A 14,804-nucleotide genomic window follows, 5' to 3' on the forward strand; every position below is an offset into this window, starting at 1 on the left:
ATTTGAATGTATCAAATTAAACATGATAGGTAATTAAACAACTTAAGTAATTTTGTCCAAAAGAAAAAGGGGAAGGGAAGATTCCCGATGGATCCATCCTATGATTGGGTAGTCTTAGTGAACAGAAAGTATCTCTCAAAAGCATTAGACTTAGAAGATCATAGGAAAGAGCTAGACGATGACCATTCTATGAAATACTATACCTTGTTTCATTTTAGGGAGATGGGTTGAGACTTTGCCTTTTGGGCAAAGGGATTAACACCCTAGCTCCCCTCATTTCTCACTGTATTTGAACCAAGTGTGACACAATTCTACTCCTCCTTAGGCTGATTTACACAAGAAACTATCACTAATTCATGCTAAACAAAATTGCTAAGTGACTTTAGTGTTATTTAAAAACTATATTTTTATATCTATCCTCGTGGGAATGGGACGAGCTTTCCTTGTGAGGCACACTCAAGTGATCCTAGGCAATAAAGCTCGCAATCTTCCAAGGGAGTTGTGGATGGCATTACCTACATCTGTCTCCTGATGAGCTACCAAAATCATGCCATCAAGGGAGCATTTGAAAGGCTTATTAGATATTTGTTGTACATACCACTATTTTTATTGGTACTATAATCTAGCTTGTGTGTTTTACACCACTTTGCTAGTCATGTCACAATGCTAATAAGTTTTAAAGCATTTACTATACTAGTCTTTAGCAATTACAAATGTAACTTTTTCTTTAGTATGTCTATGTTTTTGCCACAATGATGTTGGTGAATGGTGAAAGCAGGGCAAAACTCTGACATGAGCATAGTGCAAGTTGTTAAACTTAAGGGAATCTACAAAAGAGCCTTTATGGCAGGTAAAGCTAATTGTATGTTACTTACATTTGGCATTTGGAACTTTAAATTCCTCTATTTTTGATCCATGTGATACAAACATATATTCGTAAGTGACCCCTTCCTCCCTCCCCCTTGAGACAATTTAGTATGCTGATCTATAACAATTTACAATGTTGTTTTGCTTCCGTATTTCTAAATATTTCTAAAACATTTTATCTTTATGCTTATATGACAGTCCTTTCTATCTTTTGATTACTTTTTTATTTTATTGAGCTAGTCACAAGTGATGCACTACAACTCTTTTCTATCTTTGAGCAAGTTTTTTATTTTATACACCACTCTTTTTTCTATGAACTACTTTTCATTTTATTGGAGCTATGTACAAGTGGTGTGCTACAACTCACAATTGGTTGCTAGCACTAACAATACTACTCCACTAACAAAAGGCCCGTGATGAATTACAAGTGATGCTTTGCTACTTCTAAGTGCTACACTACCCATCATGGATTTTGTGCTTCACTTATAATCATTTACAAGTGCTTCACAATAGTGCACTACCACTTACAAGTTAAATGTATCCCATTTGAAAATATGTGCTACATTGTGCAAGTGGCCCTAGCCACTTATGTGTGGTCCATTACCACTTGTAAGTTATCCCTTAAAACTCGAACATTGTCCCTTAAAATTGAGGCACTAACATTCATAAGTGATGTGGCACTCCCTACAAATGGTCCATTATCACATAAAAGTGCTACAAAATAATGTCAAGTGGTCTAATATCTCTTATACTAAGGTCCAATGCCACTACAAGCAATATACCACTTGAAAATATTTTCTCAAAAAATCATGTGAAAGTGGTCCACCACCACTTACATCTACTCTTCTAAACTTTGCAAGCTGTCCAAGACCACTTATAGGTGTTCCTCTATCACTTAAGTGGTCCTTTACCACTTGCAAGTAGCATGCTAAAACTTACAACTAGTCTTCTATTACTTATAAGTGGTGTGCTAAGCTTCCAAGTCCACTTTTAAGTGGGAGCTAACATTTGTAAGTGGTCTGCTTCACCTTACAACTGGTCCTCAACTACTTTAAATTGAGGCATACAGCCTTCAAATGGTCTACTATTACTTATAGAAGAAAGATTATCTTTTCAAGTGCCCTGCTACCACTTACAAAAGCTTTATGCCCACAATGCAAATGTCTTTATCACTTACATGCATTGCACCACCATTTGAAAGTGATCTCCTACTACTTACAATTGCTTCTCTAAAATTTACAAGCCGTCCATAGCAGTTCCAAGTGGTCCCCTACCACTTCCAACTAGTCTCCTAACAATTGCAACTAGGACACAAATGGTGTGCTACCACTTGGAACTGGTCCCCTCCTGTTTATACGTGGTGTAGTATAGCTCCCAAGTGTTCCCATACAACTAACAATTGGAGAAATACCACTTCTAGGTGGTGAGCTGTCATTCTCAAGTGGTATGCTTTGCCTTATAAGTGGTTCCCCACCACTTAAATATTGTGCATACGACTTTCAAGTGGTCTCCTATTACTTAAAAAAGAAAGGTCATTATTTCAAGTGTTTTTCTACCACTTATAATTTATGCCCATGTTGTAAGTGACTTTGCCACTTACATGTGGTGTGGCACCATTTGAAAGTGGTCCCCTACTAGTTACAAGTGAAGTTCTACCATTGGCAACCAAACCAATGCACCATTGTTCCTAAGTGGTTTACAACCTTCCATGTTGTCCTCTACCACTTCAAGGTGGTGCGTGTATCCCTTCCAAGAGATTTGCTACCATTGACAAAAGGTTTGTCACCACTAATCAATAGTAAGCAACTTGTAAATACTTATTTTTTATCCAAAAATTTAGTGATCCCTACTTGTCTTGGTGCATGCACATATGGTTTCCCTTAAATAAGTTGTAAGTCACATAAGGACTCAAAGTTTTCATCTTTGAGGTTCGTGTTGCACATGCAACTACTTTTTATCTATCTATTATAATGGAGCTGTTAGCACTAGATGTCTTATATCCAAGAACACAAGTAATAGCATCACTTCACTTTGGAAGTCTATCCTCTGCCCTATTCCTTCTTATCATAGTTTCTATTTCCATAAATGCTTAATGGGAACATGTAATGCATGTGACGTAAGTAAGATTATGCTCTATCAAAGAGAAGGTCTCGAGCAAAGTAAGCAACTAGCTATCAAGATCTTTCAAAATATAGCAAGTGGTGGTGCACCAAAAATGATGGCACAGAGAGCGTTTCAATTGAAGAGGGATCTAAAAATACTTTTCATCACACTAACTTAACAAGGGTATCCTTAAAAATGCTTAGTTTTATCAGCAAAATAACTTTGTTGAGGAACTAGGTATCATCACACTCAATACATGGAAAGAAGGGTAAATGAAAATGAGAAAAAAAGGCTAAATATGGAAATGATAATTCCAACACTTGACACGTAATTCTTTGGTAAAAGATAATCTATTTCCAGTGGTTATACACTTGGAAGATTGTTAAATGGATAAATCCCATACTTGACACACAATTCTGTGGTAAAACATAATCTATTTCCAGTGGTTATGCACGTGGAAGGTTATTTTTTAAAAAAATGGTTAGGATATTCTTGGGTTAGGCTTTCTACTAAAAATTCACTTTCCCTTGCTCTCTCCCTCGCCTCACCTTTGCTCTGTTGCTCTCACTTGATCTCACTCACCCTTACTCTAATGTGAGATGGAAAATAAGAAGTGCACCTAGCCATGGATGAGCGTGAGATGGTAGATGAAGGAGCATACAAGTCGTGGACGCTCCCAATGTAGACTCGCCCTCTACCAAGTATGTATACTATTGCTATTTCTATGAGCCATTAGGCCAATAATAAAAAGGTTTGACTAATACTTTGAAGATGTTCTCCCTTCTAAGCTCTCATTGCTCAAGCCTTAATCAAAACAACTTTTCTTCTTTGTCTTTTTTGGTCATCTATTACTTTGATAGCCATGGCAAACACGATGAATTGGAGTCATGGATCTGTATATTGGACAAGCGCTTAAAGATGAAGTCGAGTAGCATAAAGTCGATCATGGAGTCAAGTAAGGCAAGATGATGGAGCCAAGTAAGGCAAAGATGGTGGAGCCATCACTTCCCGACAGTGATCATTAGAAGGGGTGCCAATTAGTTTAGCAACTACGACAACTTGTGTTTCATCAATTGTTCGTACCTCAACCTTATATTGAAACACTAATGGAAAGAAGATATATTGATCATTCTCATTCACCATCGATCAAGTATCATCTTGTAGTCTAGATATTTATATGTTCTTCTAAATATCATAATGTTATACTCAATTTTTTTATGGATACATGCCAATTTTATTTTCATGTCTTTGAAACATGGTCAAAATGAAGTTCAAAGTGAGCTAGAAAGCTCCAACATTTGCAAAAGTGTGAGCACAAACTTGCACATGAATGGCCATTTAGTAATTCTTATGGTCCTACCACATTAAGAGAGGGGAAACTATATTGAGCACAAGAACTTATGTGAACAAGGGCCATGATCCTTCCAAGATATGAAAGAGAAAAGAAATGAGAAGACAAACTAAGACTTGTATAGGTAGAGACATAAAACAAATTAGACCTCTATATGTAGGAGTAGCAACCATTGTAAAGGTACCACAAACCGTCCTAATAAGACTTGTATGTGTAACGACATCAACCAAATTAGAACTACACATGTAAAAGCAATTATTGCTTCCATGGTAAAAATATTTTGTCATCCTAATATAAGCACATGTTACTCACAAAAATGGAAAGTACATGCTCAAGGTTCGGTATGAATTAAGACCATGAAAACTAATTGCAAAACAACAATTAAGCACTCCACACTTGGGCTATGCAAAGCATGGCACTACAAGAATGGAGTGCAGTTCGTGCATTAAGCCATGCTCCGCATGGCAAGCATGTTTCTAATCCTAAATGCTCATGTGTTACGTAATTAATACAATTGATTTGCAAATCATGGCATCATCTACACCCTATGGTAGATAGACATTGATCTCTGCCCCTCTCTTTCATTCATATAACAGTAATCATAATAACATTCTAGGGTTTCCCGCATGCCTAGAGGGCACTTCTTGCATCCACATCCCTCCAGCATTAGAAGCATCATTATCATGATTGGCCATACCTTGGGCACCTCTCTATGGCATCAAAACACCACTTTGGCAGTGGGGGCACCAACCTCATTGGCCAAATACATCATGCAATGAGCAGTAGGATTCTCCAATGCACCAATGCTAGCCATTGCTATCACTCTCATGCTCTTATTGCCTCTCCAAAATTTGCATGCTTTATTAACAGTTTCGAGTGAAAAAAAATTATGATGAAAATAATTTTTATGTAATGAACACATATAGACATTTAATTGAATGAAGTACCATCAGTGATCATAATTATAAAAATTTGTTATTAATTAGTACAATATTGTGGAGAAAATAGAATTAAATGGCACCATTTGTAAAATCCTTAACCATAAATGCAGTCCTCTATATATTATGAAACAATGACGTGTGCATTTTTATGTGTGAAGAATAAGGTTTGCAAAGCACCCATAAAAACTTCTCGTGTACACACACACACACACACACACTCCCTCTCTCTCTCTCTCTCTCTCTCTCTCTCTCTCTCTCTCTCTCTCTCTCTCTCTCTCTCTCTCTCTCTCTCTCTCTCTCTCTCTCTCTCTCTAATATAAATCCAATTATTGTGGATGGACGGCAAGTTGTTAAGTAGACAAATGTCTAGGCTTACTTTATTAAAAATACTTGAATAATCATCCTATGCTTATCATGTATTGAATTACCTATACAATTATAGGGAAAAACGTGATCATTATTATCATGCATTTAACCACAACTCAAACACTAGCTCTTTTGCTCCTAACTCACTACATAATCAAATACAAAAAAGAGCCATGAGCTTCCTCCAAAAAATAATTTGTAAGTTTTGATTTTTTGAGAATTTTGAGGTAGCTCATCATGATGTAGGTAGAGTAGACCTAGGCAAGTATGTGGAGCTCCTCAATGGAGATCCTCACCCTCAAGAAGATGATGAGGAGAAACAAGGCACAAGAAGGAGGATGAAGAAGTAACCTTCATCCTAAATTGTGGTATATCTTGGCTTCCATGGTGCTGAATTTATACTAGCTTGATGGAGCATGCTATTAATCCCACACCTAAGCTTGGGGATTGAATATTTATATGATTACTTCAAATATACTATAACAAGGTACATTGATTTTTTATCACTCTTGAGTAGGTAAAAGATAACGTGAAAATCATCCAAAACCATGGTTGTCTCTTAATTCTCTTGATGGGCTCATTGGGAATATGAGATAGCCTAGTAAGCACCCCGCGCCCAACAAAAAGCCTAACAAGCTTCAAAATATATAAAAGCAGAGCTAGTGGGACTCATAGGGCTTTATTGTACTATTTTTCTCCAGGTAATCTCTCTCTCTCTCTCTCTCTCTCTCTCTCTCTCTCTCTCTCTCTCTCGTGTGCATGGTAGGGGAGGCATGCCGATTGGCATGCGCCATGAATTTAGCATATACACGTCATGAGGTAGTGCAATCCTACCACTTAGTACATGTGTATACTTTTGTGCACATGTGTATGTTTAAGTAAAGAAGAGAGGAAGAGAGGACAGAGAATGAGAAAAAAAAGAGAGACACTAGGAAAGGAGAGAGAAAGATAAGAAAGGAGAAAAAGAAGGGGAGAAAGCCATGGAAGCTGAAGGAGATGGTGAAGAGTCTATTCTTGATTATACTTGGATCTCTAAACTAGGTCTCTTACACCTTTTGATGGATAAGGGGCTTGTATCCAAGAAGAATTAGAGCATAAGGCTATGTATAACTGACATGCATGCCGTGGGAATGGGCACAAGAGAACAATGCAACCAATTCAATTTAACTGAGGGATGAAGACTATGGATAACATGTTGTCCACCACACCTGTTGAGGTAAATCTACCATAACTTTTGATAGGCTGCTCCAAATGGGCCATACCATATGTGAAAATGAAGCCTATGATGAGCAATTTCAATCAATGTATAAAGCATGTGGCTATAATTAATGCAAGTGTAAAATTGATCTAAAATAGTGTGCAGTTTGCATATAGTATGGGGCCAGAATAGGGCATATACATCTAGCCTTCAACCCATTGGGCCTCTCGTAAGTGAGAAAACTCTTCCACTATAGTGACAGGGCACTAAGAAGCTTCTTCTAGGGGTAGGCCTTGCCATTTGACGAATAGTATAGATAAAATATACTCATTGTTCAAAGGCCAACATAAAGCTTAAAGGTTTATAATATTACTTCTATGTGACCAATGATTATTGCTTGTAATGATGCTATGGCTCAGTTAAGACTACGAAATGCAAAATGATTATGCTACCAAGAAGAGAGAGACAAGATTCGAACTCATGCACTAGAGTAATGCAACCCACTCAAACAACTATACCACAACCCTGTGGCTCAATGTGGGTATAAGTAATGTTAATTGAGAAAATTATGCTCTTTACTATGCATTGAATTTATGTTGAAAAAGAAGTTGCACCAAAAATAGCTATTACATGCATTGTTATGTGTGTTTTATCCAAGCCAAAAAAGGCAAGGTGTTTCGTCTCCGTACTCACATGGTGGTGTTTACGTTTGTCGATGATTTGTTTAAGTATTCCTTTAATTGTGAATATAAATCTTACAGGTTCCATCACATTACTCATCTACAATTCTATCTTTATGTAATATTAGCACATCACAATGGTATACTAATTGCATGGTGTATCACCTCTGTGTTTGCAACTAACCTCACCAAACTTGCTATGAGTAAGCTTAGGGAAATTCTATAATGGAACACTCGATCATGGTAGATTAACTCGCACCAGACATAATCATGCCACGTGCTCTCTCAAGGTAGAATATTGGATTCTCTTTACCACATTTAGAAATTCCCAAAACTCCCGAAAGCTCACAATTCAAGGAGTTGATTGACCCCTTCCCAAAGCTTCCCACAAGCTCATACCTTAAAAGACCCTTGTCATTCCTTTGTGATACAAACATTAGTACATATCAAAACTTGTTTTTAAATGTCTACATGACTTAGATTATCAAAATATTCAAAACACAAATAGATAGGACTGAACTAATGACTGTTTCAACCAGACATGAAAAGATTAGCTTGCACGTGTGTGTGTGTGCGTGTGTGCGTGTGTGAGAGATTTTAAATGTCTAAATCCATGGTGATGGTGGGTTGGCTTTAAAAAACACCCTCCAAATGCAAAGTAATTGTTTGGAGAATGTTGATGGACAGACTCCGTCTTAGTAATGGATGGACTCCCTCTTGCTACTGCTCTTTCTAGACCCCCAATGGCAAGAATGATATGATCTCTTTGTCCAAAGTTAAGTGTCATGTCAATATGTCTGCATCCAAGAGGTTTGGGTTTCCAAAGTTAAGTGTCATGTCAATATGTCTGCATCCAAGAGGTTTGGGTTTTTGCACAGCCCAAACCGATAAGACTTTGTGCAACAATATGTGATGATTGTTTTTCACTGTTTGCACTTTTAGCACTACTGCCATAATTGAACTATCAAGAACACGTTCATTTTTTATTCCCATTCGAGAGTGCACAATCACATTGGCCACTTGGGAGGCTTTCTACACTGACAAATTAGCACCATGTAGTTAGTATGCAGACCTCATTTCCGAGGATATAATCACTTTTTAGCCTGCTGTGGTTTTCTCCAGTTTCTTTTGCCATACATATAGTTCACTTGTGACTCTTGTACGGTAAATTCCCAGTAATTAATACAATTACCCTTTATGGGGAAAAGAGAGATGAAATAACATTTGGTATAAACTTGTCAACTTGAAACTGATACAAAGATCGTGATTGATCTCATTGTTCATTTGAAGCCCATTGTTCAATTTCAAGATTTCAATTTCAAATCAGTTCTCAAGGACAACCACTTTAGACTTCGAATAGCAATACTATGCAGAAGAGAACTTGTTCAATGGCAATACTGTACAGAAAACTAGTATCTCCATGCATTAATATGCATTAAGTTTCACAACACCTTACAAAATTTCATCTGAAAAATATTGAAGCCCTACGTTGTCCCAGTTAGTTGCTTTGCTATTCAAAGACCAACATGTTATGGGGAAATCAACAGTTGAACCTTGCTTGGTCACATAGAATAAGAACCTATGGATTAATCAGGTACTACTGCAGTCACTGACACCATCAAGCTACCACCTCCCTTATTCAATACACATGCTTGGAATCAAAACCTAACTAAAATTTTTGAGCCTACCATGTGCAACGACTATGCATTATGATGGACATAGCAGAACAGTCCACAACAATGTCAGCATCCATACACACTCATGGCAATCACTGGACGATTGCTTATCAGCAATTAGACAATATTATTTATGCAATTAATACATGCAGTAGCCCATTGTCCCTTGAAGCTTGCTACAGGATAACCCTTTCATGCTATTCTATCAAAGCACTTATTTGGCTCACTGTATCACAGCACGTCTGCCAAGGATAGATGCATTGTGCCACCATTTCTAGTATCATGATATTAAAGTAAGAAAAACCAAGGCAAACTTCAAATATGACAGTCAACAAATTTATATGGCACATTAAATAATTTCAAAAAGGACTTACAATGACAGTTTGCATAGCTTTTCAAAAAATCCAATCATAAGACGTCAGCTGTTGAACTGCCAAAAAGAATCACTTGGGCAACTTCTGATAAAGAATGACTTACCGCACTAACTAAGAAAAGAATTGCCTGAAGCCAGGCCTTGAGGCTCTTCATAAGCCTCAGCTCAGCCACCCAGAAGTTGAAGCTTTTCATCTTTTAAAAACTAGCAGCTCAGAATGGAGTCCACCATGACGCACAAGACTACTTGGATGATCAAAAAGAGATGTCTGAGCACTCATATGTTGTTCATTATCTGGGCCATATCATCAAAATGCTCATATACCCGCCTTCAATGGCCTCATGCCTTTCTGCAGCATCCAGTATACTACACATAAAGCATTTTCAGCAAATATTTCACACAAGCCATTCTCCAATGATGAGATTAGGAGTCCCGGTTACCAGTGTCATACAGTGGTCACCTTGCCACTGGATCCTGTCTCCTGGCTTGGCTCCTTAGAAGTCAATGCCTTCGCATGAAGCTTTCTCACAGATTCACCAACAAGCACTTTAATTGTTGGATTTTCCATAACCTTGTGCAGCCAATGCTGGTCTTTATCTTTCCTAAGATAATGAATTTCCTGAATTATCTGGTCATCTGTAGGGTAAAAAGTATTTTGAAAGGACTTATACACAAGAGAAGGAACAAGGGCTGCCATTGTGACCAAAAGAATGATGAGCCAGTACATCGGTGAGGGTGCACATGCTTCAATGAAAACTCTGTAAGCCATTGTGGAAATAAGTGGGGGTAGGTAGCCATATATAATCACAAATATGAACCACAGAGCAATGCTACCCCAAATACATAGATGCTGTATCCATGTGAAATACTTTGTGAAAAGAACAAGTTGGCAGTTCACAGTCCACACGACACACGTGTATAAAGTTGTTCCTAAGACCTCCAAACCAGAGACTTGGCCGCCTTTACGAAATGCTTCCTTCTTGATTATATTTATTGTGAAGAAAAAAACAATAAGAGAGCTCGTGACAGCATTTGCTATCCATCCAAGTACTCTAGCCCAACTAAAATGCAGGTTCTGTATACCTTGCTGATAAAGGTGTGGGAACTGCAGCACAAAAGCCATAATTACTATAAGCATCAAGTACTTCCACAAGAATGAACCATCAAAATTCCCACACAACCACTTACTTCGAGCTTCATTTCTGCAGAAACATCCTGTTCAAAAATACCATAAGCAATCACTGGAAGTGATGTGAAGAACACGTTGAATAAGGACAGGTACCAATCATCATAGGCTGCCTCTCCTGAGAAGGCTGCATACGCCTCATAATAAAAGATAGTGAAGCCAAAATGTATGTTTTTGTAGAAGAAGTAACAGATCTGAAGCAAAAGCAAGCAATAAGTACATTGTGGAGAACAACAATAAATTCAACTAGGACAACTAAATAGCCTTAGCAGCCTGGTTGTACCATGTGTGCCAGTCGCTTGTAGCACCAGCTGCCATGAACAAGAAGCAAGCGCTCCAGGAAGCGAAACTGAGCAATGGAAAAATCGCTTGCCATTGTAGCCTGCAAATTTTTATAAAGACGTTATATTCTTTGATGGAGGTGAGCAAACTATTCCACTGCAACTTCAGTTAACCTGCTAAAAGAACTGTTTCGAACTAAGGAACCTTATTTTAGAGTCAAAATAAAACCAACATTATGTACACCGCTAACTTAAATCTAACGTGATAGAAAATAGGTTAGTTTTAAAAAGCTTGCAAAACATGAGACGAATAAACTACAGTGGTATACCTGCATGCCCTCGCGTCCACTGATTCCAACACCAACATGTGCCTCTTGAATCATCCCAACATCATTTGCTCCATCTCCAATACCTAATGTGATAGAGCCAGTCGTTTTCTTGACCAATTGAGTTATCTGCATTAATCTCTCTATTAGGGATTAAAAAGAGACAATTGCCATCAAGATATGCAACATATATGAGGCCATATAACTAACACCAGTGCTTTTCTAATCCATGCTATAAGTCAATGTACTGATGGTGTAGGGCCCATATGGATGAAAATATATACGACAAAAGTTGTGCAAGTTTAAAGTTACAAGCCTTGTGATTATACTAGCCAATGGCTAGCTTACCCTCCACATTACTGCATATAAAATACTTCATGACATGTTCATGACAAAAAGCCACACACAGAGGCAGTCATTTATGCATTGCAATTGCTAAATGCCGAGGAGACCAAAAATTAGGAGCTTTCAGATGTGTTGGGTGTAAAGTCCCTTAATCTTCGTGTGTATAAACTTATACGGGTGTGAACACACCTTTATTTGTACCCTAACATATAAATACATTTGATTCTTTGTGATACACTCATGTTGGGATTCTCTCACTCTCTCTCTCAACACTGCTCCTGCTCCATATCTATCTTGCATTTCATTGTGCACTCATGCCAACAAATTGGTATCAGAGCTGCGGCAAGGGGTGTGCGCTTCTTGAGGCAGGCGACAATCTACCAACAGTGTGTCAGGCTCACTTTCTGCTCGCACAGGTCAGGTTGTCATCTTTCAGACGTGTGTACCAAGCGAGGCAATCGACAAGTCAGTTTTGACCAGGCAAACCAGGTGACAGCAGGCGATAGGTCAATTTTGACCACATGGACCAGGCAACAAGTCAGGTTGTGCAAGCGACAACTTTTCAGGCCAGCGGCAATCAATCGTAGGCAAGCAACAGCCTGGAAGAGACCATGCGACAGCAATGACTGCTCACAGCAGGCCAACGGCTGCCTTTCATCACATTTCGGGCAGTCTTTTCTTTTGTCAGATTTTTTTTTCAATTTCTGCAAGCAAGCCCCCTGCTCACTGATGAGGGTTTGTGCATGCAAGCACAGTTCTCACATTTGTGCATATTTGTGCCCAAAAATTTAGGGGTTTTCACAGATTTTATGCTATTCATGCATAACAGTTACATTGGACCCGAAAATTGCAGAACTTGTACACATTGGCCTTGAAATTTTTGGGGCTTTTCATGTATCAGTGAAATTTTGCTTAGCTGAGACTAGTTTACTGACATTGGTGCACATATGGACCCAAAAATTCGGGGCTTTTGCAAAATTTTGCTATATTTGCCTGTTTTATGCTCTCAAGAACATATATTAATACAATTGGGGCAGATTGGTCAGCAAAATTTGGGGCTCTTGCTGAAATTTGTGAATTTTGGCAAAACTAATGTGTGGAATGCACATTGGGGACATTGCTAAAGCAATCTTGGTGTTGTAAACAGTGAAATTTGAGTTTGTTATCTCCCAGTTCTGAGATTTTGAAGAAATTACAAAGAATTTTGGTATTTTTTGTGTATCAAAAGTGCTTTTGGGCACATACGTATGCAGTACACATGTTAGAAAGCTCCTATTGAGTTAATGTATTGATGAATATTCATGGTGCAACAGTCTCGATGATCATTTGCAGATCTAGGATTGTTGCAAATGTATTTTTGGTGATATTGCTGAAGTGGGAGTAACCTTGCAACAGTGTATACATGGAATGTATGCTGAAATCTCAGTTATATTGATGAAAGTCATTCTTCCTACTGCTGTACATGTATTTGGATCAAATCTTGCTCTTATTTCCTCAAACTTTGGGCTGAAATTAGCTGAATATTCAGCCTGTTATTTACTGCCATAAAACACAGCATTGGTACTTGGCACTTTGCTGAACAATGGCCACTAATGCTTCTAGCGATAGTGACACTAAATCCCTTCTTGAAATCAAGAAGTTTGATGGCACTGGCTTTGATCTGTAAAAGGACAAGATGCAAGGCATTTTGTTTTTCAAGGATTGTGATGATGCGCAAGTCCAACTATTGTAAAAGAGCGCAAGCGCATCATGGTTTAATTCAAGGAGCGCCCGGCTCTCACCCGTGCAATTTGTAAATGTAGACGGGCGGTGGAAAGGAAGCTAGGAAGATAGAAGGACAATGGGGAAAAGGGCCTAGGCTACGGCTAGCCATGTAAAAAAGGGGAAAATGGGATGACCGCCCAAAAGGGATTTAGGGTTTTGTATATAAAGTTGAAAAGTGAATGAGAAGCTCATTCTTGTGTGTGGCCAAAAGTAACTCTCCTCTTCTTCCTCTTTTGGAAGCCAAGCCTGCAGCTATGACAAATGAGGATTGGGTTACACTCAATAAGAAGGCCATTGCATACATTAAAATGGCTATGTCTGATGATGTACTTACAGACATTAAGCATCTTGATATGGCTTATGCCATATGGAAAAAGTTAATGGACACTTATGAAAACACAACTCCAATGAATCAAGTGCATCTCATGCGCAAGCTTGTAAACATGAAGTTGGATGAGTCTAAGCCACCATCTGAGCATTTGAGTGATTTCACAGGAATTTTGAGTGAGTTGCAAAACTCTCGTTTGCAGCCCTTCAATCATAAACTTTGCCTAATAGTTGGAAGTCTTTGCTTGTTTCACCAAGCAAAAACCCTCCTTTAACCTTTGATAGTGTTAGGGGCTCTATTCTCAATGAGGAGATCAAAAGAAAGTCCAATGGAAAAAGCAATGGTTCAGCCTATCATCTTAGAGGCAGGTCAGAAAAAAGGGGTAATGCAAGAAATACAGGCAAAAGCAGGAGTAAAAGCAAGGGCAAACAGCAAGATGTTACTTGCTATCAATGTGGGCGTAAAGGGCATAAAAAGACCGATTGTCGGTACTACAAGAAAGAGCAAGAAAGAAAGAAACAAGAAGGAAAGAAAAAAAAGGATGACAAGAAAGTTGATGACAGCTCTCCCTCAAAAGAAGTTGCAAAGGCAAATGTTGCATCTAGTGTGGTCATTGAAGAGCTCTCTGACACAGGAGAGATAGTTGTTGCAATCTCATGCAATGATGTAGATGTTATGGCAGCAGTAAGTGATATGCACATCACCAAAAGGGAGGTGATCGGTGCCTTACTCTCAGCTCATGATGGGATGTCCCAATCATGGATAGTGGACAGCAGTGCCTCTTTTCATGTTACTCCCTCTTTGGAGTCATTATCTGAATAAATTGCACGTTGCCTAGGCAAGGTTTACTCAAGCAACAACTATGTATGTGAGATAGAGGGTGTAGATACATGGCTAAGACCTCATTTTACAGGATATCATATATGTACCTAGCATAAAGAAAAGTCTACTATTAGTTGGGCAGCTTGATACAAGAGGATATTTTATTACCTTTGGTGGTGGATCTTGGAAGGTCCAGA

General features: G+C 38.4%; 1 protein-coding gene across 3 annotated transcripts in view; it reads right to left on the reverse strand.

The window, feature by feature from the left end:
- Positions 1-9,510: 9,510 nt before the first annotated feature.
- LOC148019960 (putative phospholipid-transporting ATPase 9) overlaps positions 9,511-14,804 on the reverse strand; it is a 98,710-nt gene continuing 93,416 nt past the window's right edge. For all 3 annotated transcript variants that reach the window (XM_087700179.1, XM_087700180.1, XM_087700181.1), the window contains 4 exons: positions 11,352-11,477; positions 11,025-11,123; positions 10,744-10,935; positions 9,511-10,660 (listed from right to left, as the gene is read on the reverse strand). In XM_087700179.1, the coding sequence (XP_087556305.1) occupies positions 10,001-10,660; positions 10,744-10,935; positions 11,025-11,123; positions 11,352-11,477 (1,077 nt within the window). In that variant the 3' untranslated portion in view covers positions 9,511-10,000. The remainder of the gene's footprint in view (positions 10,661-10,743; positions 10,936-11,024; positions 11,124-11,351; positions 11,478-14,804) is intronic.

This window comes from Lygodium microphyllum, chromosome 19 (assembly GCF_053477565.2).
Source record: "Lygodium microphyllum isolate KBCC chromosome 19, Lygodium_microphyllum_v1.1.10, whole genome shotgun sequence".
Classification (NCBI taxonomy): Eukaryota; Viridiplantae; Streptophyta; class Polypodiopsida; order Schizaeales; family Lygodiaceae; genus Lygodium; species Lygodium microphyllum.